This window comes from Gopherus evgoodei, unplaced genomic scaffold, assembly GCF_007399415.2.
Source record: "Gopherus evgoodei ecotype Sinaloan lineage unplaced genomic scaffold, rGopEvg1_v1.p scaffold_34_arrow_ctg1, whole genome shotgun sequence".
In the NCBI taxonomy this organism is placed as follows: Eukaryota; Metazoa; Chordata; order Testudines; family Testudinidae; genus Gopherus; species Gopherus evgoodei.
In genome coordinates this window covers 5,490,807-5,517,623 of record NW_022060016.1, presented here as the reverse complement: position 1 = coordinate 5,517,623, position 26,817 = coordinate 5,490,807, and the positions used below count along the sequence as shown (strand labels likewise).

Below are 26,817 nucleotides of genomic sequence, written 5' to 3'. Positions count from 1 at the left end.
GACATATTTGTATTGTTTTTATTACCATCCATCTCAACGCACCCTCATTTTACAACTTGGGAAACAGGCACAGAGAGGTGAGTGACCTACCCAGAGCCACAGAATGAGTCAGTGGTGGAGCCGGGGAGAGACCCCAGGAGTCCTGGCTCCTGGTTCCCCAGCAGCTCCATTCCAGCTGGCATCTCAGCACTGCCAGGTGTGAGGCTGCGCTCTAATCCCACTCTCCTCAGGTCAGCAGCTGCAGGGACAGCTGCGGAGAGGGCACCCAGCCTGCACAAGACATGGCCTTCAGGAAGATATTGGAACCATCCCCTTATCAATAGCAAAGCCAATGGCCCAGCTGTCCTCGCTCCGGCCAGGGGAGCCTGGCCATTGGCTACAACAGGAAGAGGAGCAGACCTTAAATTTCTTCAGCCCTGATTGGCCAGGATTTGGGGCCAGACAGTGATTGTGTGGCCGCCCTATTTGTCCCGCCCCCCTTTGCCCTGAGTTGGCCTCATTTATGGCAGGGAAGTGGTGCCTACAACTAACCCCTATAAATATAGTGCAAAGCGTGAACCCCCTGCAGCAGCCTATGCAGTCAAACCCTGGGCACAGTGCCCCTGCAGAGCCCCTGTGGCCAGGCCCTGCCCCAACGAGCCAGCTCCTGAGCCCTGGAGGGAGTTCAGAAAGGGGAACTGCAGAGTGAATATGCTGACAGCGAGGAGGCTGGGACATGGAACCCCTCCAGTTCCAGGTGAAACATTCCCAGGCAGCCACACTCCTCATGGCCCACAGTCTTAGGGGAGGGGAGTGCTGTCATTTTCTCTCCACACCCCTTAGTCTCAGCTGGTCTTCTGGAGGTAGGCCCTGCAGTGACAGTCTCGTCTGTGCTCGCTGCCGGGAGGCCCGGGAAGCTCTGCCAACAACCAGGTGGCCCAGTCCTCCCATCTCCAGGCCCTGCCCAGCCAGAACAAGGGGCTCCCTGCCGGGGCAGGTCTGAAACGAGGCTCAACTGCTCCTCACACGTCTCCCAACCTCGTGTACAGCTATGCCCGCTCGTAGGCTTCCTTGTACTGACTGGGGAACATGTTACTTCCAACCAGACTGGCCGTACCCTCAATGTCGCCCGTGGAACTGTCCCCAGGTGCCAGGAATGGGGCAGGGTTGCTCTGCGCGGAGCTGTAGGTGTCCAAGAGGAACTCTGCGCCAAGGCAGCCTGGCAGCTCCATGGGAGAGCAGGCGGTGGGCAGCATGTCCCTCTGGTTCAGGCAGCTGTAGGAGGCGTAGTCCGGGCCCAGGCATAAATCGAAGGGCTCAGGCACCGTGATGTGCTCCAGGCTGGGGTGGAGGGCAAAGCCTTCCTCTGCAATCAGAACAGGAATGGCTCAGTCAGCTAGAGAGCCCTGCTTGCCCACGAATGCAGCGTGGTGCCCAGGCTGCCTTGGGATGACAGGGAAAGGCGACGGGCATCCGCCTAGGTGGGGAGGCAGTGGGGATGTGGCCAGACAGGCCCCCAAAGGGAACAGCCTGCACCTTGCCAGCATGTCGAGCCGCAGTCTGGGCTGGAGCGAGGCAATACCCGTGGTTGGTCCATGGATGTGACACTCCATATCTCGGGGGCGTACCCTGTAACCTCTCATATTCATCATTTGCACATAATTGCGATATTTCATATAAAGCAGGCCATGCGAGGTGTCACGGGAAAAGTTAAGATCTGCTGAAACCCACTGTTCCATCTAAATGCGTGTATCATTAATGCATATAAAATTATAAGAATTTTCTTGTATGGTTTCCACTAAAATATGCTGTGGGTTTGGGATGTGCCCAGATACCAGCTCTCCAGAGACGACGACAAGGGAGGTAACCAATGCACAGGTGGGTGGGCTGAACAGATATCACCAGCCATTGTCCAGCAAGGAAGCTACAATGCAATGACTCCCTTACACAAGGCCATACCAGGTGAATTGCTCAACCTTGCCTGGGGACTCAGCAGTGCCCATCAGACATGCCTGGACTTGTGTTCTCCAGGCATATGGACTAAGGGGATAAAACAGAACATAGTGGCACCTGCTTGGCCTTTTCTCCTCCCCCTACCTATGCTGCAAGCAACAAGGATGCTCAGAAGACTGAAGACTCCAACAGAGGAGACTGGCCCAGGCTTTAAGGGTGAAATCTGTGTACTATGAACTGCAATATCCAGTGGGGTGAGAAAAACTGCTTAATGTAGATGTTGCTCAGGCTAATAGGGTTGAGAGTTTAGACTGTGTGCTTACATTTTATGTTATTTTGGTAACTAACTTTTTGCCTATCACTTATAATCACTTAAAATGTATCTTTTGTAGTCATAAACTTGTATTACTGTATATCTTTAGCAATGTATTTGCCTTAAGTGTTTGGTAAATCTGCTCAGGTTTACGAAGACTGGTGTATATCCACTTTCCATTGATGAAGTGGTGAACCAATTAATACACTTGCGTTGCTCAAGAAAGCGTCTTGAGCAGTGCAAGACAGTGTATTCCTGAGCTATAAGGCTGGGAGCTGGCGGGGATTTGGTTCTGCTGCCTTTCTGTGTGTGATTCATGCAATCTATCTGGGTGTGGGGCTCCACATGTGGTTGTGCTGAGTGATCACAGCATCTGGAGGGGTTTGCTGCTTGTCACTAGCAAAGCATTGTGAGAGACAGCCCAGGCTGGAGAGTTAAGAGGCCACGGCGGTCCCACAGTCCCAGGCTGCACCCCAGGGATCCCGTCACAGTGGGGAGTGACCCCAGCGAGGGGAGTGCAATCATTGGAGGGCTCCTGGGGACGGAGCTGGCCGGCTGGGTTGCAGTGCTGCCTGTCTGGGGAGGCAGAGGGCAATGTCTTGGGGGTTCCAGCAGTGGGAGCCCAGCTCAGGATGCCTTTGGGCTAATTCTCAGGAGGGCAGAGCACCCCAGCTCACATTGGCTCCACTGGGAGTTGGGAGCTGAGGTCCTGACATTGTTGCCACCATGAAAAGAGGCTCCCCACAGCCCCCTATGTGTTGGATTCATTGTGCCCCACAGGTCCCCACATGGGGGATCAGTGTGTCCCCTCAGGCTCCCACCTATCTTCCCCCATGTGGAGGAGGTCATTATGCCAACTCCAGATGCCCCAACCTGCCCCTGCCATGTAGAGGGAGTCACTGTGACCCCTGGATGCCCCCACCTTCCCCCTACCCAGTGTGGAGGGGGTCATAGCACCCCTGAACCCCTCCCATATGTAGGAAGGGAACACTGCACACACACACCCAGACAAATACACCATATGGGGTGTCACTGCACAGGGGCACCAGCCAGCAACATGCCAATCCACGTCCTGACACAAGACAACTGACCTGCTGCCTGGGGCGCAAGGAAATGGTCCATGTAACCTGGCTTCTTCTTCCTCTTCTTGGCTTCAATCCCGTGGGGGTCTAAAGGACAAGAAGAGAAGGCACCTCACAGCGCCCTAGCATGGGCACAGCCTGGCCCCACAATGGGCACCAGAAGGAGCCAAAAAGCCGCCTAGGACTGCAGCAGCAAGCCTGGGGGGAGCAGCCCCTGCGGGATTCCCCTGTCTCCTCAGACAGCAGGAGCCTGAAGGCTGCACTCCATTGACCCGTCACTCTGAACGGGATGGGGGGGATCAGCCATCACGCTGAGCGGTGTGGATGGTGGGGGATCAGCCGTCACGCTGAGCAGTGTGGATGGGGAGAGATCGGCTGTTATGCTGGGCTGTGTGGATGGGGGGCGGGCGGGATCAGCCAGTCATGCTGAGTGGTGTGGATGTGGGGGATCAGCTGTTATACTGGGCTGTATGGATGGGAGGGATTGGTCGTCATGCTGAGTGGTGTCGATGTGGGGGGATCAGGCCATCACGTTGAGCGGTGTGGATGGGGAGAGATTGGCTGTTATTCTGGGCTGTGTGGATGGGGGCGGGAATTAGCCAGTCATGCTGAGTGGTGTGGATGGGGGGGATTTTCTGTGAGCCATGTGGATGAGAGGGATCAGGCCGTCACACTGAGCTGTGTGGATGTGGGGGATCAACCAGTCATGCTGAGTGTTGTCGATGCGGGGGGGAGCGGCCATGAGTGATGTGGATGGGAGGAGATCAGCTGTTATGCTGGGCTGGGTGGATGGGGGGGACTGGTCATCATTCTGAGCGGTGTCGATGGTGGGGGGATCAGGCTGTCACATTGAGTGGTATGGATCGGGGGAGATTGGCTGTTATGCTGGGCTGTGGAGGGACTAGGATCAGTTGTTACGCTAAGCGGTGTGGATGGGAGTAGGGATCATGTCATCACCCTGAGTAGTGTGGATGGGGAGAGATCAGCTGTTATGCTGAGCTGAGTGGATGGGGGGATCGGCCGTCATGCTGAACGGGCTGGGGATCAGGCCCTCACATCAAGTAGGGCTGTATGTGGGGAATCAGGACTCCATACTGAGCAGGGGTGGGGGCAGCAGCCACCCTCACAGATCAGCTCAGTGCGCGGCAGGCAATAAATCCCACCTTTTCAAGTGCTCTGCCAAGGAGTCAGATCCCTGGTGCCGTTCTGCAGATGGGGGCACACAGCGGGGAGTGACTCCCCAGCCAGCCAGAGGCAGAGCTGGAAACCCAGCCCCTCATCCCATCCCACCGGAAACTCCAGCACCCAGGCTGGTGTCATCAGTCATCCCTGGCATGGGCAGAACCGGCCCAGGAGCCAAGAGCTTCTTGCAAGGGCCATGGCCAGGGTAGCCCGATCCCTGCAGCCCCCCAGCCTGCCCTGGTGTGAGGCCTGCACACCCACCTGACACTGAGAGCTCCTCCAGGACATCAGGCATCCCCCGCTTCCTCTTCACGTGCACCCCATATGCGTCTGCAGAAGTTGAGGCAGAGGAGGGCACGGCTTGAATCACGGGAAACTGCCACACACCTCTGCCCAAGGGCTCCCAAAACCTGCCTGGCACCAGCTGGGCACATGCCTTGCTCCATCCTGAGGGGCAGTGACCAACGGGGGCTGCTCTGGGCCCCCCTGGCCTCCCTTTCTCTGAGGGGCTGTGACCAGCTGGGGCCCCCCCTGACGTCCCTTTCCCAGAGAGGGGCAGTGACCAGCAGGGGCTGCTCTGGGCTCCTCTGACCCCCCTTTCCCTGAGGGGCAGTGACTAGCAGGGGCTGCTCTGGGCCCCCCAACCTCCCTTTCTCTGAGGGGCTGTGACCAGCGGGGGCTGCTCTTAGCCCCCCGACCCCCCTTTTCCAGAGAGGGGCAGTGACCAGCAGGGGCCCCCCGACTTCCCTTTCCCAAAGAGGGGCAGTGACCAGCAGGGGCTGCTCTGGGCTCCTCTGACCCCCCTTTCCCTGAGAGGCAGTGACCAGCGGGGGCTGCTCTGAGCCCCCCCGACCTCCCTTTCCCAGAGAGGGGCAGTGACCAGCGGGGGCTGCTCTGGGCCCCTCTGACCACACTTTCCCTGAGGCGCAGTGACCAGTGGGGGCCCCTCGATCTCCCTTTCCCTGAGGGGCAGTGACCAGCGGGGGCCCCTCGACCTCCCTTTCCCTGAGGGAAAAATACTTTCTTGTGTTTGTTTTAAACTTGCTACCTATTGATTTCATTTGGTGGCCCCTTGTTCTTGTGTTATGAGAATGAGTAAATAACATTTCCTTATTTACTTTCTCTACCACTCATGATTTTATAGCCCTCTGTCATATCCCCCATCGCCTCTTTTCCAAGCTGAAAAGTCCCAGTCTTATTAATCTCTCCTCATACAGAAGCCGTTCCATACCCCTAATCATTTTTGTTGCCCTTTTTGTAACCTTTTCCAATTTCAGTATATCTCTTTTGAGATGGGGCGACCACATCTGCATGCAGTATTCAAGCTGTGGGTGTACCGTGGATTTATATAGAGGCAATATGATATTTTCTGTCTTATTATCTATCCCTTTCTTGCTGATTCCCAACATTCTGTTCTTTTTTTTTTGACTGCTGCAGCACATTGAGTGGATGATTTCAGAGAACTATTCACAATGACTCCAAGATCTCTTTCTTGAGTGGAAACAGATAATTTAGAGCCCATCATTGTATATGTATAGTTGGGATTATGCTTTCCAATGTGCATTACTTTGAATTTATCAACATTAAATTTCATCTGCCATTTTATTGCCCAGTCACCCAGTTTTGTGACTGGCAGGGGCTGTGCTGGGCCTCTCTGACTCTCCCTACCCCTGAGTGGCTGTGACCAGTAGGAGCTCCTCTGGGCCCTCCCCTGACCTCCCCTCTCCCCAAGGGACTGTGACCAGTGGGGGCTGCTCTGAGTCCTCCCCCTCCCCCTAGGTGCTGTGACTGGCAGGGGCTTCACTGGGCCCCCCGACCCCTCTACCCATGAGGGGCTGTGTCTGGCAAGGACTGCCCTGGGCTCCCCAGACCCCACTTCCCCTGAGGGGCTGCTCTGGGCCCTCCCCGACCTCCCCTTTGCCCAAGGGGCTGTGAAGGGCTTTGTGGAGAGGCAGTTACCATGGTCCTTGGGCAGGTAGGTGAAGTGGAAGGGCTCGCTGCAGACGCTGTCTGTCAGGCGCTGCAGATACACCTCCACCTCCACCGGCTCCAGGATGTCCAGGTGCTGGTACGGGGGTGTCTTGAAGACGATGGCTATCTGCCGGTGCACGTCGGCCTGCGAGAAGTCTGCCTTGCTCTCCCATGCGTCCCTCCGGAAGACCACGGCAATGTCCTCTGCGGGGGATGCGGGGTGAGGGCTGGAGACCTGACTGGGTGACTGGCAGGCAAGGGGGTGCCCCAGGAGACTGGGTTGGGTGGGAGGAGATGGGGACAGATTGGGGCCCAGATCCAGCTCAATGGGAGGAGACCCCAGGCCCTCGCAGTATGGTAGCACAGAGAACTCCCTGCCTACTTGTCTGGCTGCTGGCTCTCACACACTTGCTCAGGGTCACGCTGACCTCCAGGTTTGGAGCAGGGCAGGAATCCTCCCCTCAGGTCAGACTGACGGGACTGTGGGGCATTTCGCCTTTCCCAGCTGACGGGTGTAGATCAGCTGGCCACATTTCATCTAATCAACTCTCTGCTGTGGCAGGGGCCTGAACACTGGGGGCACCTGGGTCTCCCCAGTCCTCTGGCCATGGCTCTTAGTAGCGCAGTGTCCGAGGACTGAAACCCTTTGGGGTAACTATGTCCTTGGGCTCAGCACAGGGCAGTTCCATACAATGCAATGGCCTGTGCGATGCTGGGTCAGACTGGCTAATCTAATGGCTCCTCCTGCCTTGAGCTCTACAAACTTTTGAGTCAGCATGTGTCCCCCATAGGCCCCACACCATCACCTCCCCTCACCTCTCACTCTAGCAGGGCTCCAGAACCAGCCCATCTGCCCCCCATTTCCCTTCTCCGTCTACCAGAGCTCCATGCCTCCTCCCACCCCCCCATTCTAGCTGACCCACTCCCACCTCCCCAGTCCTATGGAGCTGCTTCCCCTCCGTTACCTTTCTGGACTTTATCGCAGAGCAGGTAGAGCTCCTCCCCGCCCGTGCAGGGCCCGCACTCCTTGTTCATCCGGCAGATCCGCAGCTCTGATGTGTTTGTGGATTCTGCAGATGACAAGACTCAGTTCAGCCAGTGCACAGATCTCCTCGCCCTGCTCCGGCCTTCCCCAGCCACATGGGGCCAGCTGGCATCAGGGAGCCACCCTGTCCTATCCCCTACCATGCAGGGCTAGCTGGCTGGCACGAGGGACCCTCCTATTCCTTCCCGGCCACACAGGGCTGGCCAGGCATGGGGGATCCCCCCTCTACTCCTGCCTCACAATGCAGGGCTGGCAGGCAGGCACAGGGCATTCCCCCTCCATCCCTGCCCCTGCCCCACCATGCAGGGCTGGCTAGCTGGCACAGGGGACCTGCAGTCTCTGAAAAGGCCAATGGGGCTGTGCTGACACTTTTTAAAATTCATTCTGGTTATTTTCCTGACCTGGGTGGCATCAGCTCTGGAGCCAGGTGGGGATGCCCTGTGCCAGGAAACAGACTGTGTTGCCCCCCACAGCCACCCAGCCTCGCGGCGCTGGCAGCCGGCTCCAAATGCCCACAAGAGCCTCCCTCAGTCATTGGCAGTGCAGGGCCCATGACACACAGGAGGCAGGCTGCCATTCCTCCAAGTAGAGTGCACTAATGCACACCAGTGGATAGGCCAGTGGCTGCCCACGAACTGGCCTGTAAGCCACTCCCTCCTCCTCGTTCAGATCCCCCCAGGAGTTCCCGTCTGCCATGGCGGCGGGAGATGGCCAGATCCACAGGCCAGTGGGAAAAGATCCTATACACCAGGTAAAACATTGCACTAACCATCACCCCCAGCCCCTCCACATGTCCCATCCCTACTGTGACCCTCAAGTGCCGACACCACCTCTTCCTACTGGTCCATATAGCACCAAGCATGGCACCGCTGCAACAGAAACCACGCCCCAAACAGCCCGTCCGGCACAGGGCTGCCCAGCCCCTGCATGGCACCGCTGCAACAGAAACCATGCCCCAAACAGCCCGTCCGGCACAGGGCTGCCCAGCCCCTGCATGGCACCGCTGCAATAGAAACCATGCCCCAAACAGCCCGTCCGGCACAGGGCTGCCCAGCCCCTGCATGGCACCGCTGCAATAGAAACCATGCCCCAAACAGCCTGTCTGGCACAGGACTGCCCAGCCCCTGCATGGCACTGCTGCAACAGAAACCACGCCCCAAACAGCCCGTCCAGTACAGAGCTGCCCAGCCCCCTCATGGCATGGCTGCAATACCAGCCATGTCCTAAACAGCCCGTCCAGCACAGGGCTGCCCAGCCCTACATGGCACCGCTGTAATACCAGCCCTGCCCCAAACAGCCTGTCCAGCACAGGGCTGCCCAACCCCTGCATGGCACCGCTGCAACAGAAACCATGCCCCAAACAGCCCGTCCAGCACAGGGCTGCCCACTCCCTGCATGGCACCGCTGCAATACCAGCCCTGCCCCAAACAGCCCGTCCAGCACAGGGCTGCCCACCCCCTGCATGGCACCGCTGCAATACCAGCCATGCCCCAAACAGCCCCTCCAGCACAGGGCTGCCCACCCCCTGCATGGCACCTCTGCAATACCAGCCGTGCCCCAAACAGCCCGTCCAGCACAGGGCTGCCCACCCCCTGCATGGCACCGCTGCAATACCAGCCGTGCCCCAAACAGCTCGTCCAGCACAGAGCTGCCCACCCCCTGCATGGCACCACTGCAATATCAGCCATGCCCCAAACAGCCCGTCCGGCACAGGGCTGCCAACCCCCTGCATGGCACCGCTGCAATATCAGCCATGCCCCAAACAGCCCGTCCGGCACAGGGCTGCCCACCCCCTGCATGGCACCGCTGCAATACCAGCCGTGCCCCAAACAGCCCGTCCGGCACAGGGCTGCCCACCCCCTGCATGGCACCGCTGCGATATCAGCCATGCCCCAAACAGCCCGTCCGGCACAGGGCTGCCCACCCCCTGCATGGCACCTCTGCAATACCAGCCATGCCCCAAACAGCCCATCTGGCACAGGGCTCCCCACCCCCTGCATGGCACCGCTGCAATATCAGCCCTGCCCCAAACAGCCCGTCTGGCACAGGGCTGCCCACCCCCTGCATGGCACCGCTGCAATATCAGCCATGCCCCAAACAGCCCGTCTGGCACAGGGCTGCCCACCCCCTGCATGGCACAGCTGCAATACCAGCCCTGCCCCAAACAGCCCTTCTGGCACAGGGCTCCCCACCCCCAGCAGGGCACCGCTGCAGTACCAGCCCTGCCCCAAACAGCCCGTCCAGCAGGAGGTTACCTGGCACACACACACCACAGCAATACAAACAACCTGCGCAGCACTGGGCTGCCCAGCCTGGTTCTCTCAGCCAGGGCCCAGGACCGTGCAGGCTCCGGCCTAGTGACACTTCTCTCACTCAGCCAGGGCAGGTTGAGCTATTGCAGTGAGTTTCCTTTTCCCTCTGAAACACCTCACCACCCCGCAGTCCCCTGCCTAGGCTGGGTGTCCAGACGTGCCAGGACATGGCTGCAGTGCTGACCTTGCCCTCTGCCCAGCACTGTCATCCTAGGGAATGTGGGCTCGGCCACGTTCCCTCCTCTGGCATCACCATGGCCCCCTGCATCACTCCACTCCGCCCCACGCTCCCCTGCCATAGTCCAGCTACTTACTCTTGTCAAAGATGGGTTCGGAGAGGACGGGGCTGAAGTGCCGGATCTGTCCTGAGGGCTCCTGGTACGAGGCCTGGAAGCAGATCCTCACCACGTTCATGTCCACCTCTTGGTGATTCTTCAGGGAGCCAGCTGCAGAGAGAGAACAGAGCATTCTGCATCCTGAGGCTCCAGGAGGAAAGCACCCTTACAGAGTCTGGAAAGCCATCCCAGGGCTATGCCCAAGCTGACCCAAGCCAGGACGCATCCAAGTCTTGCCAATTCTTTCTGCAGAACATCTCAAAGATCCGGGCTTTCCCATCCCTCCAGAGCTAAAACTCCTCCAGGCTCTCAGCATCTCGCGTCCTGAACACCGCAACATCATTCTCTCTGGCCTTGATAGGTGCATCCTCACTCTGCTCTGTGCCGTGCAGAATGCTGCTGCAAAGCTCATTCTCCCAGCCCATCGCCTTGCCCCCATCACCCCTCTCTTGGGATCCCTCCACTGGCTACCACTGCTCTATGGCATCCAACATACTGCTCATCTTCACCAAAGCCCTTCCCAGCCTGTCCCCCACAACTATCATTCACAGCTGAGCTGTCGATGCTCACCTCCTACCAGCCCATGACGCCAGCCTCCATCCCCCACTGGTGACATCTTCAGACAAACCCCTTCCTACTCTCTCACCTGCTGCCCTCACCCGTGGGAGCAGCTCCCTGTACACATTCCCAAAGTTCCTTCACTGTCCTCCTGCAAATCCCTCCTCTGCCGTGATGCCTACAGACAACTGACACCAGTTTGGCTGCGGGTGTGCAGAGACCCCCATTTCCTTGTGCTCTCCCGTCTGTTTGTATCCACAGGCTGCCTCTTGGCTTGTACTTAGGCTGTAAGGTCCTTGGGGCAGGACTTTCTGGTTCCTGGTGTATGACTGGGACCCCTTGACATTATGAGAGAACAAAGAGCAAACAGCCAGGCCAGCTAGGGACTGGAGTCTCTCTCCTCCGGCCACCCTCTCATCACAGGGGAAGTTGAACCGAACAGCACCAATCTTTAGCCTAGAATGGTCCAATGATGCATTCCCACTAGCCAGCAGGGACCTCCTCCCACACAGCTCCCACCCCATATGATGGCCAATGGGTAGGGACAAAATCAGTGCTACCAACTCTTGTGAGATGTGGGGGGGGGGTTAAAGTCCCACCTCCCAGAGTCAGAGTCGTAGATTCCAAGGCCAGAAGGGACCATCACGATCATTGAGTCCAACCTCCTGCAGAAAGGAGGCCGGAAAACTGCCCCAAGGTAATTCCTAGGGCAGATTATTCAGAAAAACACTAAATCTTGATTTAAATGTGGCCAGTGATGGAGAATCAACCACACCCCTTGGTATGTTGTTCTAAGGGAGAGGGGGCAGGGATAGCTCAGTGGTTTGAGCATTGGCCTGCTAGACCCAGGGTAGTGAGCTCAATCCTTGAGGGGTCCATTTGGGGATTAGTCCTGCTCTGAGCAGGGGGTTGGACTAGATGATCTCCTGAGGTCCCCTCCAACCCTAATATCTGTGATTCTATGAATGGTTAATTACCTAGACTGTGGAAACAAAAACATACCCCTTATTTCCACTCTGAATTTGTCTAGCTTCAACTTCCAGCCATCAGATCCCACTAGACTGAAGAGCCCATTATTAAATATTTGTTCCCCTGGTAGATACTTTTATAGACTGTGATCAAGTCACCTCTTTACCATCTCTTTGTTAGGCTAAACAGGCTGAGCTCCTTGAGTCTATCACTCAAAGGCAGGTTTTCTAATCCTTTAATCATTCTTGTGGTTCTTCCCTGACCCCTCTCCAATTTATCAACATCCTTCTTGAACTGTGGGCACCAGAACTGGACACAGGATTCCAGCAGCATTTGCACCATTGCCAAATACAGAGGTAAAATCACCTCTCTCCTCCTAATCGATATGCCATTTACACATCTCAGGATCGCATTAGCCCTCCTGGCCACAGCATTGCACTGGGAGCTCATGTTCAGTTGATTCTCCACCATGACCCCCTTATCTTTTTCAGGGTCACTGCTTCCCAGGATAGAGTCCCCCATCCTGTAAGTGTGGCTTGAGTTCTTTGTTCTGAAATGGATTTGTGACAAAGTGGGATCTTTTCATGTTTTGCATGACTACTGTGTGTGTCTCGGCTTCCCCTATGTGCTGTATGGTTAACTGGGGGCGACAAGGAAGGCTGTTTATTCTTTGCAGAGTCCCAGAGATCCAGGTGTGACTGATCTAGCTGTCTGGGAACTGATGTGGGAACAACTGGAGGTGCTGATGGGGAATGATTTGGAGGAGTGGTCGGGCAGCACCCACAGTGCCCTGGTCCTTACCCAGAGAAGGCCACCCTGGCCTGGTGCCAGGCAGACTACCCAGCAAGGGCTTCAGGAGCCTCCAACTGGGGAAAGAGCTTTGTCCCAAGGTGGGGAAACTGAGGCACAGCAGCGAGGGCCAGGGCCGGCTCCAGGGGTTTTGCCACTCCAAGCAGCCAAAAAAAACCAAAAAAAAAGCCACAATCCCAATCTGCGGCAATTCAGCGGGAGGTCCTTCGCTCTGAGCAGGAGTGAGAGACCCTCCGCTGAATTGCTGCCAAATACCTGAAAGTGCCGCCCAGCTCCAGAGTGGCCACCCCAAGCACCTGCTTGATAAGCTGGTGCCTGGAGCCGGCCCTGGCGAGGGCTGTCTCCCCAGGCCCAGCCAGCAGGTGAAGCCAGGTTCCACTCCCTTCTTCAGCAGCTGAATTTCAGACTAAGCTGCAGAATGATCCTTCCTTCCTTAGAGAAGCTGAGGACCCTGTTGGCCATAATGCTGCAAACCACCTTAAGGAACCCTGCAGGGACAGACTCCTGTGGGAGATGGGATTCCTGTACTAGGAATGGGCTCCCCAGGGGAAAGTGGAACCGTGGGGGATCAAGAGGCAGCTGGTGGTCCTCCAGAAGAACCGCCACAGGCTATTGTACATGACCCACAATGCCCCTCTCTTGTCACATCAGGAGATCCAGCGCACCCAGCAAATGCTGCTGCAGAGTTTTTACTGGCCGGAGACTGTGACGCAGTCCAGCAGTACTGCAGGTCCTGTGATCCCAGCCAGAGGATGGGAAAGGCCTGGGATAAGGGTAAAGCAGCCTTGACATCCCTGCCCATCACAGAGGAATCTTTTCAGAAGGTAGCTATGGACATAATGGGTCCCCTCAGCTAGGTGACCTGGTCAGGGAAGAAATACATTCTGCTGGTGGTAGATTTCGCTACTTGGACACTACCCCAAGGCAGTGACCTTATCCTCTGTTGAGGTAGACACCATGGCAGATGTGCTTCTGACCATGTTCAGCAGGGTGGGGATCCCCGTGGAGTTGTTACAGACCAGGGGTCCAATTTCATGTCTGCCCTGCTCCGGTGCTTGTGGGAGAAATGTGGGGTCCAGCACACCTGGGGCCTCTGTATACCACCTTCAATCCAATGTGGTGGTGGAGAAGTTTAATGGGACTTTGAAGATGATGCTGAGGACGTTTATGGACCAGCACCCACAGATCTGGGACAAGTACCTACCCCACCTGCTGTTTGCGTACCGGGAAGTGCCCCAGGAATCCACAGGGTTCTCCCCTTTAGAACTGCTGTATGGGAGGAGAGGGAGGGTACCCCTGGACTTGATGAGGGACGAGAGGGAGGGGAAGGCCTCCCCTGATGGAGAACTGGTGGTGCAGAATGTCCTATCTTTCTAGGGAAAGGTTCACTGAGCTGATGAGTCTGGCCATGAAGAATTTAGCCAGGGCCCAAGCGAAACAAGGTCTGGTATGACCACAGAGCATGTGTCCATTCCTATGGTACCAGGGGATGGTTTTCATCCCAGTGCAGAAGAATAAGCTCCAGGCTGCCTGGATTGGGCACTTTAAGCTCATCAAGCAGCTGAGGGAGGTGAAGTATGTGGTGGAACTGTCCAACCGGGCTAAGAGATGCCAGTGTACTAGGTCTACCTGATGAAGCCGTACTTTGACGGGGAGAGGTTGGTAATGGCTGTGTGTGGGCAGTGGGAGAAAAAGGATGATCCCCTGATAGATCTCTTCCCTGGGAAAAGAGCCAGCCTCCCTCCTGGAGTCAATTCCTCTCTCTGACCAGCTAACCCGGGACTAACAGGCAGAGAGGAGAGTGGTGCTGTGTTCTTACCAGCCGCTGTTCTCTAGCAGACCTGGGCTCACTAACCTAGCTGTCCACTGGGTCGAGACAGGAGCTAAACCTCCCATCAGGTGTTCCCCCATTCAGAGTCACTGGGAACACAGCCCAGGCCCTGGAGAGAGAGGTCAAGGACATGCTGGCCCTCGGTGTGATCCAGCATCCACCAGCCCATGGGCCTCACCTGTAGTGAGGACGGATCTATCAGATTCTGCATGGACTATCAGAATCTTAATGCCACCAGCATGTCTCATGCCTACTCTATGCTCAGGACTGACGAGATTCCAGACAAATTAGGGAGCACTACCTCATTACTATGGATCTCACCAAGGGCTATTGGCAGGTGCCTTTGGACCCAGATCCCAGGCTGAAATCTGCTCTCATCACCCCTATAGGACTCTCTGAGATCTTGGTCTTACCTTTCAGCTTCAAGGAGGCGCCTCCCACCTTCCAGCGCCTGGTGGATTCATTACTGAGAGGGATGGCCATAAGGTGGGGAGCGACCGTATAAGGCCAGAACCGGCCAAGGTGGAAGCGATCAGAGATTGGCCCACTCCCCAAACCAAGAAACAGGCCCAGGCCTTTACTGGGATGGTGGAGTGCTGCCAGAGGTTTGCACTCCACTTTAGCTCCCATCACTAAACTGTGCAAAAAAGGAGAAGCCTGACCAGGTGGTCTGGACCAAGCAGTCCCGGGGGGGCCTCTGTTCACTGAAGGGAGCTCTAAGCCAGGGTCCGAGTAAATCCAGACTTTGGCAAGCCCTTCCTGGTGGCTACATCAAATGAAAAGGGCTAATGCCAAGCTTCTGAGCTGGAGTCTGATCCTCTAAGCTTATGATTAGGAAATGATTCATGTTAGTGGGAGCACATGCTTTGTCACGGAAAGAGGCACCTGAACTTCCCCAGGTCACCAGCTAAAGTGACCCCAGTCAGTTCAGTCCCAAAGGGAAAGAGATGGGACAAAGTGGGAATTTTTCGTAATGTTTGTATGAATAGTGTGTGTCCTATGTGCTGCATAGTTAACTGGGTCAGGGGGAAAGGGTGTTTATTCTTTGCAAAGACACAGAGATCCAAGTGTGACTGTCGCTTACCTGTCTGGGGCCAGGGACCAGACAATGGCCTGAACATCTGGTATCTAGCAGCTAAAGACCAGGGGGACCCAGGCCCTCTGTAGGAAGCCAGATGTTATGAGCAGCTGGAGGTCTAAGGAAGATGACCATGGTGATGTTTGCCAGGGAACAAGAACAAAGGAGAGGCGCAGGGCCGTGTGCGTGTGTGCGTGTGCGCTGCGGGGAGCAGGTCAGGACTTCTGGACTGACTAAATTTTTCTAGTATCTTTCTAGTATTTTAGGCTTAGTTTGAGGTTTTGCTCATTTACTAGGTAATCCGATTTGATTTGTTTGCTATCACTTATCACTTACAATCTATCTTTTTGTAGTTAATAAACTTGCTTTTGCTTTATCTAAACCAGTGTACCTTTGAGTGAAATGTCTAGGGAACAATCTCAGCTTGGTTAACACAAGCGTATTGTGCATATCCTTCCCACATTGAGAGGAGGGCAAACTTTATGAGCTTACATTGTACAGATCCCTGTGCAATGCAAGATGGTGCAATTTGGGGTTTATACTCCAGCAAGGGTGCAGGGGGGAGGAGCTGGGAAACTGGCTGTTGCTCCTGCCTGTCTTTGAGTAAGGCACTCAGGTCTCTCAGTTTGGGTGTGTGGTGCCACCTGCTGTCATGGTGGTTGCCACAAGGCCTGAAGAGGCTGTGAGTCACCAACAGAGCAGTGCAGGAAAGGCCGGCCAAGCTGAGATGTTAAAGGGGTCCAATGGTTCCCACAGCTCCCAAACTGACAACGCGTCACGATGGAGTTGCCTGGTTAGCAGGGGGGCAGGGCTCCTTGAGGCCACGCACCTTTAAATGGATCGATCCCCAGCTGCAGCTTCTTCTCTATGGCTGCCTCGATCTCTTTCTTCTTCACACACTGGATACCAAGGTTGTTAAAACTGCCAGGAACCAAAGGGGAGATGTGTTGGAGACGTGGCAGGCAAGGCTGGGGCTGGGGTCAAGGCCAGCCACCATGGACCAGCCAAGGCTTTGCCAGGTGCCACACGAGAGGAATCTCAGCTCTGCACAGGAAGTGCCACCACCTGGGACCACAGCCCAGGGAGGGCCTGGGCATCACCCCCCTTTCAGCCAAAGCAACCCTTCCATCAGGGTCAGGAGATTGGAGGGACACTGCTTATCTTAGGCTCTCACTTATGGTGCCCAGAGCCTGCCAGGGAGTGGCCTGCACCTTAACAGAGACAGAGACTTGTGGATATCTGTTGTCGTGTCCCTCCGCTCCCCCTCCCCCCCACACACACCTTCCTGGGTATGAGAAATGGAATATAGGACTTCTGTTGGGGGGGTTGTAATAAATCAGCCCCAAGGAGGGGTATTACTGAGCGAGAAAAGCCTGAAGTGAAGCTACTGGATTACCTGAGAGGGGAAACTGAGGCAGGTGCACTTGTGCCATGGCCTGCCACAAGAGGGTGCTCTGGGTGTGGCTGCCCTAGGACAAGGCCGCTCTTGTCCCAGAATCAGGGCATCCACGTCAGGGAGGGACACGCCTGCATGGCAGTGACAGTGGTGCTCACAGTGTTCTCTTGGGCACACGGCTCACTGAGATCTGAGCAGTCCTCATGCGGATTCTCTGGCATCAGGTCAGGGCACCTCACTTTGCCTTAGCTTGAACAGATGTCTAATTAACTTCCTCTGAAGTAAAGGAAGTCCCCCTCGACACACACACACACACAGCTCCGGGGCAGTTTGCTAGAGCAGGAGTTCTCAACCTTTTTCTTTCTGAGGCCCCACTCCAACATGCTATAAAAATCCCATGGCCCATCTGTGCCATAAGAACTGGTTTTCTGCATAGAAAAGTCAGAACCGGCATTAGGGGATACAAGCAGCGCAACTGCCGAGGGCCCCATGCCGCAGAGGCCCTTACGAAGCCGCACTGCTGAAGATTCCGCTTCTGCCCCGAGTAGTGGGGTTCAGGGCCCCAGGCTTCAGCCACAAGCTCTGTTCTATGCTGTGTTCCTGTCGATAATAAACTGTTTTATAATGCTGGTTGAGAGTCACTGCTGACTGTGGAGTGGGGGTGCAGGACCCTCTGGCTTCCCCAGGGGTCCCGTCCAGGTGGACTCACCAAAGGGAAGTGTACGGTGTGAACAGGGATGCTGAATGGTCCAAGGTCAGACCAGGAAGGCTGTAACTGAAGAGGCTCCTTGCCCTGGACAGCGTCTACCCAGAGTCCTGTCTGACTTTATACGGAGCAGAGCCAGAGCACCAGACCCGTGACTCCGCCACAGATGGACCTTTGATCCAACCCAGTATGGCTGTTCTTAGTACTGGGGAGGTTTGGAGCAGCTCAACTGATGTGGCCTGAGATATCCCACTCTGCCCCAAAGGGGACACTGGGTGCTGATCACATGGTGGGGGAGGGGGAGCACTCTGGGTAACTACCACCCTGAAACTACCTGTGCGTGAGCTCCTCAAAATCCTTCAGCCTCGCAGAGAGGGCGAGGGGGAGCGCAGCGCCCAGTTATGAGCAGCAGGCCCTGTCCCCACGTGAGCTCTGTTAGCACCAGCTCACAGCCTGGTCTCGGTCACGTGTGGAGAAGAGCTACCACGCCTGCTCCTCTGATGCTGCACTGCATGTGGGGCCGCGGCAGCCCCCTCCCCGGAGACAGCCCTGGAGTCCCTGTGCCGAGCAGGGAGCTGGTACCTGTGTTTGGGGTTGGCCTGGGGCCTCAGGGTGACCTCGCAGAGCCCGTTGTTGCAGTCTTTCCCCACGAGACTGTGAGGGTGGATGCGGTAGGGCCAGTCCTTCCACACCAGGCACGCAATCACCTTCACCTCAGGGATCTTCTGGCAGTTCAGCAGCTGGGGAAAGTGCAAGAGATCAGAGCCAAGGCCACAGTGGGAGTCCCCCGTTACGCCAAGGGGGTGAGAGACCAGACTCTGGGTTCAATGTGTCATTAACCTGCCCAGTAAATTGCCTGCCCCCCTCCACAGGGGGCAGAGCTCAAGGCACAGCCGCTCCTTTCAGCAGTTTAGAGGCTGCAAGCGACCCTGCGCCCGCTGGGCTGCCCAGCCCACTTTCCAGCCAGGGATCCTGACTGCCGCAGCATGAAATGGCAACAAAACCCACAGAGATCATCCGAGGGCAGGCCTGGTCACTGGGAACGAAGGATCCCGGATCGCCACCACCAGCAGCGGTGCTAGGTTGGCCAGGACTGTGCAGAGAGAGGCGAGGTTTGGCAGTCACAGGGCCCTTCCAAGCCCACAGGTGCCGGCACTGCTGCCGGGGCTGTGACTGCAGCATGGGCACTCAGCAGGAGCAGCCAGGGCCCTTGGTATCCCTCCCCTAATCTTGGTGGGGCGCCAAGAACCAGGAAGAGAGCAAGGGGAGTGGGGCAAGTCCCCGGCCCCTGCCTCTCCTCTGAGGGGGGCACTAATGGACAGGTAGAGGAACAGTTGCCCCCACCACGAGGCACAGGCAGCCAAGGCTGCCCCTGGCCTTCCCCCAGCCCCTTTCCCTGCTGTGAGGAGACTGGCCCCTGCTCCTCCCTCACACTCACCTCGATGGCTGGCAGGGTCTTGCTGGCCTCCGTGCTGCTCTCGCCCAGGATGCTGCCAGCTGACCTGCCTTCGCACTCATAGCGGAAACGCATCCCCCGCTGCTTCGGCTGTTCAGTGATCACTAGCGTGGGAGGCTCCAGCATGTCTTCCAACTGCTCCTTTGGTGAGCGTATGGGTGAAGCCCAGTGGTGCCGGCTGGCAGGGGGTGGAGTCGTCCCCCTGGGTACCAGCCTGGGCGTCAGCTGCAGGCTACTGAGGCTCTGTGAGAGCAGGGGACGTTGAGAGTCTGGTAGCAGGACGCAAGCCGCGGCAGGACGAGAGCTGCCAAAGGAGGCCAAGCCGCCTTGCAGTGGGCTAGGTCCTGTCGGCTCCATTAGCCTCAGCATCCCAGTGGGCACGGCTGGGTTTGAGCCCCTGGGCACCAGCTTGGCTGTGCCCTTGGGAGATGACTTGGAGAGAAAGGGCGGGGCTTGTGGCTGAAATCCATCCTCCTTAATTAACTCTTCGATGATTTCTGCAGGACGGGGACAGAACCAGAGAGTGAGACAGGAGAACGGGCTGGAGGAGAGCCATGATGGGCCAACCTCCATCCTTACTACTGCCCTAGCAAGACCCAGGGAAAGGGCAGGCCTAAACTGATATTCTTCTGAATGTCCTGCCTCCATGTGCAAACACAGGAACAGGGACCCTCTGAGAGGAGCCATGTACCACTGCAGGGCCACCACTGTGCCAGCCCCAGCAAACAAGGCAGCAGATCCCCAGGCAAGGGCTGGAGGGTTCAGAGCTTTGTACTGCGCTGACTCTGGTGCGTGCATGAGTGAGTGGACATACACAGGAGATACCAAAAAGCAATGAGCTTGATTTGTCGCTGCCCTGCAGGGCCAGTGCCAGCTACGCCAGAGACGAGTGCTCCTGCTCCACTCTGGGAGCGTTTCACATCTGCCTTCACAGAGACCAAGAGTGTGAGGTCAGAAGGGACCATCCTGAACATCCAGTCTGACCTCCCATGTAACAGGGGCCACAGGGCTTCCATGAATTCATTCCTGTTCGAGCTAGAGCAGGTCTCTCAGAAACACCTCAGTCCTGACTGAAGAATAACACTTGGACACTTTATACTGAAGTCAGCGACTGCTCACGCGCCAAGCAGCAGGGAATCTGGCCAAGATGCTTCACGGCACTTGCCTAAGCATCCCTGCCCCTCACTCACTCACCTCATGCATTAGGTCGGTCCGCCCTACCCACAGCCCTGAGGCCCAGGTGCCTCACCCGATGGGCCTTGCCGCCCCCCCTACAGCCCTACCATTGGGCACCTCACCCGATCGGCCTGCCCTCCCCGCAGCCTTGGCACCCAGGTGCCTTGCCCTCCCTGCAGCCCTAGCATGCAGGTGCCTCACCCAATTGGCCCGGCCTCTGGGGCCAAAGTGCCTCGCCCTCCCCGCAGCCCTGGGGCCTGGGCGCAAGACCTGATCAGCCTGTCCTCCCAGCAGCCATGTCACTCAGGCACCTTGCCTGATGGGCCCCTCCCCAGCCCTGGTGCTCAAACCCTTTGCTTGATGGGCCCACCCTCCATGTAGCCCTGGTGCCTCGCCCGATGGACCCACCCTCCCCGCAGCCATGGCGCCCAGGTGCCTCGTCCTCACAGCAGTCCTAGCACTCACGCACCTCGCCCAGTGGGCCCACCCTCCCCACAGCCCTGGCGCACAGACAACTCACTTGATCAGCCCACCCGCCACGCAGCCCTGGTGCCTCACCTGATTGGCCCACCCTCCCCACAGCCCTAGCACCCAGATGCCCTACCAACTAGGCCTGCCAGCCCACAGCCCTACCACCCAGGTCCTTCACCCAATTGACTGGCCTGCCCACCTGCCCACCTCATGGCCCTAACACTCAGGCACCTCTCCCACTAGAACTGTCTGCCCAACCTCCCTGCAGCCCTAGCATTCAGGGCGCCCTGCAGCCTCTGGTATACAGGAGGTCAGACTACATGATCTCAATGGTTCCTTCTGCGCTTGGACTATGAAAAAGGCCCCTGGCGCACCAGTTCAGGTAAAGGTGTGACGCTGTATCAGGTTAGAGACATCGGTGCAACTCTGAGTGCAGACCCTCGTCCACTCTCAGTCTGAACATGGCTGGCATCACTGCGAGCTAAACCAGGTGGAACCTGACATCAGCGTCCCCACACAAACACTGCACTTTGTGGCATGCTTTCAGCTAAACCGGTGCAACTCTGCGTATGGACCAGGCCATATGGAGAAGCATCGGCCTAAGAGAGTGTAAGGAGAGAACAACGCCAGAGCTTCCACTCTGCTTTACCACTAGATCAGAGCCTCCGTTCAAGGAACACTATTAACTCCCTTTTTTTTAAACTAACCAATCAATTTTTTTAAGTCCTAACCCAGTTTCTGACAGAGCCCTCTTAATTGTGGGTCCTGCCTTAAAGAGACAGCCTGTGCCAGGGTTAAGAACTGCCTCTTCTCTCTCATGGGCACGAAGCTGGTATTTGCTCAGGGCAGTGGCTTTTTGGCTACAAATATCATCCCATGGCCAGAAAGCTGGCTGAGGAGCCAGGAGCGGAGGTGAAGGCCAAGCATTCTTAACGTACTTGTTTGCCTCTCATATTCCCGGACGTCCCACTGTTTTCCTAGTGGTAGAAGTTGGATGTATGGAATGATAACTGATGAGATCACTCTTCTCAGCTTGTGTGAGCTTTGTAGCACCCTCACTGTTTTCCTGGCTGCCAGGCCCCGCAGCAGTTTGGAAAGCATGCAGGTGGATCCCTGGGATGCTGCAGGAGGCATCCCTGCAAGCAGTGGCTTGTATGTGGTCCCATTTCCCAGGAATTCCCTTACTTGCTCTTTGGGCCCAACGCTGAAGTCCTGGAATTGATTTCATGGGGAAGGTGCATGAGGCAGGACTGCAGGATTTGCCTTGCATTGTCCCTTCCCCTGCAGACCACACTTACATGAGATTTGCCCCCTTTGCTCCAGCCAGGGTTCCTTGCACTGGGTCTGCACTCGCATGGGCCTAGAGCATTTGCACTTACCTGAGGTTGCTGTACCCCCGTTTCCCAGAGTCCACTCACCTAACTCATCTGCAAAGGAAATGAAAGCAAGAGCGTTTCTGATTCAGGTGTTTAAATGTTTACGTCTCAAACCAGCCCCTCCCCACATTAGAAGGGCTGAGTAAAGGCTGCCACCCACTCAGCTGGAGACAATACAACAGCAGATCCCAGAGAACAAGTATGAGCGCTTGTTATAACTATAAAGGGAAGGGTAACAACTCTACTGTATACAATTCTATAAAATCCCTTCTGGCCAGAGACACAAAAATTCTTTTACCTGTAAAGGGTTAAGAAGCTCAGGTAACCTGGCTGACACCTGACCCAAAGGACAATAGGGGGACAAGATACTTTTAAGTCTGGGGGTAGGGGGGAGGCTTTTGTTTGTGCTCTTTGTTTTTAAAAAGTTTATGTTTTTCTTAGGCATTTTAGCCACCACCTTTGTTAAGAGTCCGTTGAGCTGCGGCCTCAGCTCTACCATGGACCAGTCTGTAGAGATGCTGTACCCAAGGCAGGCCCTTTTTGAAATTTTTTAAGATGGCCTCGGAATCATTGCCTGCCTTGTAGGTGGGGAATTTTTTGGGATGGGAAGTGGTACCTGGAGAGGGTTTGCTAGGGTTGGCTGGTATATTTTGCCTAGCCCTTACCCTCTCTAACTTCAGGTTATGCTTTCTCTTTTTTTTTTTCTCCTCCATCTTTTTTTCTTTCTCCTTTATAGCTCTCGTGTGGGCAGCCTTTTGGGCTGTTTTTGCCTTTATAGCTCTTTTGTGGGCAGCCTCGTTGGCTTTCTCTACTTTTTTATAAGCTTTTTTTTTTGGTGAGTTTTAATACAAGCAGTTTTTTATGATTTTTTAAATTTTTTTGTGCTTTTAGTCTGGCCAGCTCTAGTTTATTAGCGGCATTACTGGTATTTATTTTCCTGCTTTTTTGTGCTGGGTCACACCCCCTTTGCAGTTCACTGAAACTGGGATGCACTCATCTTAGGGACTGCTTAGTTAACAGAGACTTTTATAGCATTCAGTGTTTAGCCTTTCTGGGTCTAAGCCAGCTAAACTCGAGAGTTAGAAAGAAAAAAAACAATTTAGCTTGTCACTGAAAAAGATATATAAAGGGGTGGAAGAGAACGAAGGAGGAGGAGAGCCATCATGAAGAATCCCCTAGCTACAGGGCCGCCCAGAGGATTCAGGGGGCCTGGGGCAAAGCAGTTTCGGGGGGCCCTTCCATAAAAAAAGCTGCAATATTATAGAATACTATATTCTCATGGGGGCCCCTGCGGGGCCCGGGACAAATTGCCCCACTTGCTTCCCCCTCTGGGCGGTCCTGCCTAGCTACCACCTCAGCTGGAACAAGAGCTGTACCGGGGGAAAGAATTGTGCCCAGGCCTGAAACGTGTCCAGTCTGAGGAAAAAACTTACTGAAGCATCTCTGAGGGTGACATTATCTGTATTCAGTTTAATTAGACATAATTTGCACATTTTATTTTATTTTGCTTGGTGACTTACTTTGTTCTGGCTGTTACTTACAAGTTTAAAATATGGGAGACTTGTGCAGAAAGATCTGGAGAACATGGATTGATGTCCTGTCCCTCTTAGTCCCAAGAGCGAACAACCCCCAAAACAAAGAGCACAAACAAAAGCCTTCCCTCCCCCCAAGATTTGAAAGTGTCTTGTCCCCTTATTGGTCCTTTGGGTCAGGCGTCAGCCAGGTTACCTGAGCTTCTTAACCCTTCACGGGGAAAAGGATTTTGGTGCCTCTGGTCAGGAGGGATTTTATAGAATTGTATACAGGAGGGTTGTTACCCTTCCCTTTATAGTTATGACAGCATTGTGGTGGTGGTCCCTACGCTGGGGAATACTCCTATTTCAAGGGGCACCGGTCTGCTCCAGGGACATGGGAGCAATGTGGCAGTTTCAGCCCTGTGGGATTGCTGGCACCACTCAGCCTGCAGTGAAAGTACAAACTGAGCCTTTAACCAGCAAGAGCTGCCCCTACCCCCAGGAGACAGAGGGCTGAACAGCAAGTGCCAACGCAGATGAGAGGTATTGGGGGGCGGATGTCCATGCAACGCTGCAGAGATTCTGCCTTGTGTCAGAGAGCTGCACAAGGGACAGTGCTGAAGTTCAGCACTCTTGCAGCTGTGCAAAATTCTCCCTGCTGCAGGGGAGTGGGAGGAAATGTAGAGGCATGACTGAAATGCACGTTTTTCACAAGCCCCCTTGGGAGATCAGGTTGGGGAGTGAAACCCTGCTGCCAAGGGAGAGGGAGCAGCACCAACAGGCCCAAGCCAGGCATGGCGGAAAGAGACTACAGACGTGGGAGCGGGGAGGCTGTACAGCTGGCATAAATGAGCACAAGCCCAGGAGAATGGACTCCTAGATTCTAACTTGGCTTTGCCACCCGCCCCAATGGCCTGGCCTCTCTCTGTGCCTCAGTTTACCCATATGTAAAATGGGGGCAATGATGCTGTCCATGCGATGGGGCTGCTGGACAGATTCATGCTCTCATCCTTGCTCCATGCTCGGACCATGGACAGCGCTAGCCAAGGCAGAAGCAATATCAGCTTTAGCGGGGAAGGGGATTACCTTCATCTGAGATCGCAGCTCCCTTACCAGAGGCCTGCGCTGTATGTGCCATGACCAGGCCAGGGTCTGGAAGAGCAGCACCTAAAAAGACAGGACCCATTGTTACCCCATCAATCAACAGCAACCAGCCTTGTGCTCCACCCACTGCCACCCCACACAGCACCTGGCAGGAATCAGCAGGTGGCTCCCGGCTGTTGTGGCAGGTGCTTAGGGAGATCCCAGAAAGATTGAGCCCCGCAAGCGCCTGGCCCAGAAGGAGGCAACACCCTAGGCTCCAGCTGTGAGCAGAGACAGCAAGGAGAGACCTCACCCCAGACCAGTCCCTAGCACTGACTCAGAGAGCCCAGTGCTAGGGACCGGTCCCTGGCGCCAGGCAGAGCGGGCGAGGGGCTGTGCCAGGCAAAGCGGGCAAGGGGCTGCGCCAGCCTGGTGGCACCAAGCAGCGATTGACGGGTCCCAGATGCTCATACCGGGGAGGCTGCGCTGGACAGCAAACCCGATCCCCCGGGGGTCGCCCCTGCGCCTTCCCCTCCCCGGGGCGCCTCCCGGCCGCTTCCCCACAGGGGTCGCTCGCCCCCCACCCCAGGCCTAAGGGTCCCCCTGGGCCAAGCTGCAATCCCCACTGACCCTCCCCAACGCTGGCAGGAGCCGCCCCTGCCCCGCAGCTCCCTCCCCCCCCGCCTGCAGCGCCGACCCCGCATCCCCTCACCCCGCGGGAGAGGCAGCTCCTCCGGCCGCGGCTGCCGTCCCCTGGTGTCCCGCATGGCGGGGCCTGGAGCTCGGCTCCCCGCGCTGGGCTCGCTCCCCCAAAGCCCCAGTCAAGGGAGACGGCGAGGAGGCGACGGCTCTGGAATTCCCCAGCTCCGCCGGCTGCCGCCGCCTCATTGGCTACAGGCCCCGGTGAGCTCATCCCCGTAAAACGGGAAAGCCCCGCTCTGGGGAAGGCGGCCCGCTCCGGCTGGGCTTGGCGAAGCTGGCCGGCCGGCCAGTGCCCGGGGACCTCCGCCAGCCCCGAGCCCCCATCCTACGCCCCCAAAGCCCCTGCCCCGAGCCCTCTGCCCGCGCCCCGCAGCGCCCCCTTCTCTCTGCCCGCGCCCCGCCAGCCCCGAGCCCCCATCCTACGCCCCCAAAGCCCCTGTCCGCGCCCCTCCTGCCCCGAGCCTTCTGCCTGCGCCCTGCAGCGCCCCGAGCCCCCTGCCCGCGCCCCGCAGCGCCCCCTTCTCCCTGCCCGCGCCCCTCCAGCCCCGAGCCCCCATCCTACGCCCCCAAAGCCCCTGCCCCGAGCCCTCTGCCCGCGCCCCGCAGCGCCCCCTTCTCTCTGCCCGCGCCCCGCCAGCCCCGAGCCCCCATCCTACGCCCCCAAAGCCCCTGCCCCGAGCCCTCTGCCCGCGCCCCGCAGCGCCCCCTTCTCTCTGCCCGCGCCCCTCCAGCCCCGAGCCCCCATCCTACGCCCCCAAAGCCCCTGCCCGCGCCCCGCAGCGCCCCGAGCCCCCTGCCCGCGCCCCGCAGCGCCCCGAGCCCCCATCCTACGCCCCTAAAACCCCTGCCTGCGCCCCGAGCCCCCTGCCCGCGCCCCGCAGCGCCCCCTTCTCCCTGCCCGCGCCCCTCCAGCCCCGAGCCCCCATCCTACGCCCCCAAAACCCCTGTCCGCGCCCCTCCTGCCCCGAGCCCCCTGCCCGCGCCCCGCAGCGCCCCGAGCCCCCATCCTACGCCCCTAAAACCCCTGCCTGCGCCCCGAGCCCCCCGCCCGCGCCCCGCAGCGCCTCCTGCCCCCAGCGCCTCCCGCTAGCCCAGCGCCCCCTGCTCTGTGGGACTAGCGCCCCCCGGGCGGGAGGAAGCTCAGGCCAAACCTGGCCTTACCCAGCGCTCTCGCCGGCCAAGTGCCCGCTCTCCGCCGCCCTCACGCTGGGGTCGCCCCCTAAGCCGCCCGCATCTCGCCTCCCTGCTCGGCAGCGCTTCCGGGCTCCCGGCCACCTTCAGGGCAGGGAAGGGCCGGGCGGGGGGCGCCGACTCCCCACACCCGACAGCTCTTCCCCGGCCTCCGGAAGCTGGGGCCGCTGCTCGGCAGAGAGCGGCTTGGCCAGAAGGGACGGACACGTGGTGCCAAGGCCAGGAGCGCAGGGGGCCCGGACTGGCGAGGGGGCGGCCAGCGGAGGGGGTCCGGGCCGGGGACAGGAGGGCCTGGGCTGGCAGAAGGGCCAGGGAGGTGGCAGTGAGT

At 57.3% G+C, this 26,817-nt stretch overlaps 1 protein-coding gene across 7 annotated transcripts; it reads right to left on the bottom strand.

Annotated features, from left to right (window-relative positions):
- On the bottom strand, positions 1–26,684 carry RELB (RELB proto-oncogene, NF-kB subunit). 7 transcript variants are annotated; one of them, XM_030544514.1, is made up of 12 exons: positions 26,460–26,684; positions 24,600–24,680; positions 22,003–22,050; positions 18,959–19,473; positions 18,103–18,260; positions 16,248–16,339; positions 10,152–10,283; positions 7,446–7,550; positions 6,469–6,684; positions 4,771–4,839; positions 3,337–3,414; positions 1–1,345 (listed from the first exon to the last, which is right to left on the bottom strand). In XM_030544514.1, exons 2-12 carry the CDS (start codon positions 24,649–24,651, stop codon positions 1,029–1,031), a joined length of 1,782 nt encoding a protein of 593 aa, XP_030400374.1. In that variant the 5' UTR covers positions 24,652–24,680; positions 26,460–26,684; the 3' UTR covers positions 1–1,028. The 7 variants fall into 7 exon arrangements, with proteins under 7 accessions (XP_030400374.1, XP_030400375.1, XP_030400376.1 ...); XM_030544515.1 differs by having other exon boundaries at positions 24,627–24,680; XM_030544516.1 differs by having other exon boundaries at positions 22,042–22,050; positions 24,627–24,680.
- Positions 26,685–26,817: the final 133 nt, after the last annotated feature.

Bases quoted from the DNA above. Each gene is read 5' to 3' on its own strand.
- RELB (XM_030544510.1), bottom strand. From the start codon at position 25,363: ATGCGGGACACCAGGGGACGGCAGCCGCGGCCGGAGGAGCTGCCTCTC. The intron at 19,474-22,002 runs GTAAGTGCAAAT...CCCGTCCTGCAG, and splicing joins CGGGGGTACAGCAACCTCAG to AAATCATCGAAGAGTTAATT. The intron at 3,415-4,770 runs GTGGGTGTGCAG...CTTGTCCTTTAG, and splicing joins GGAGGAGCTCTCAGTGTCAG to ACCCCCACGGGATTGAAGCC.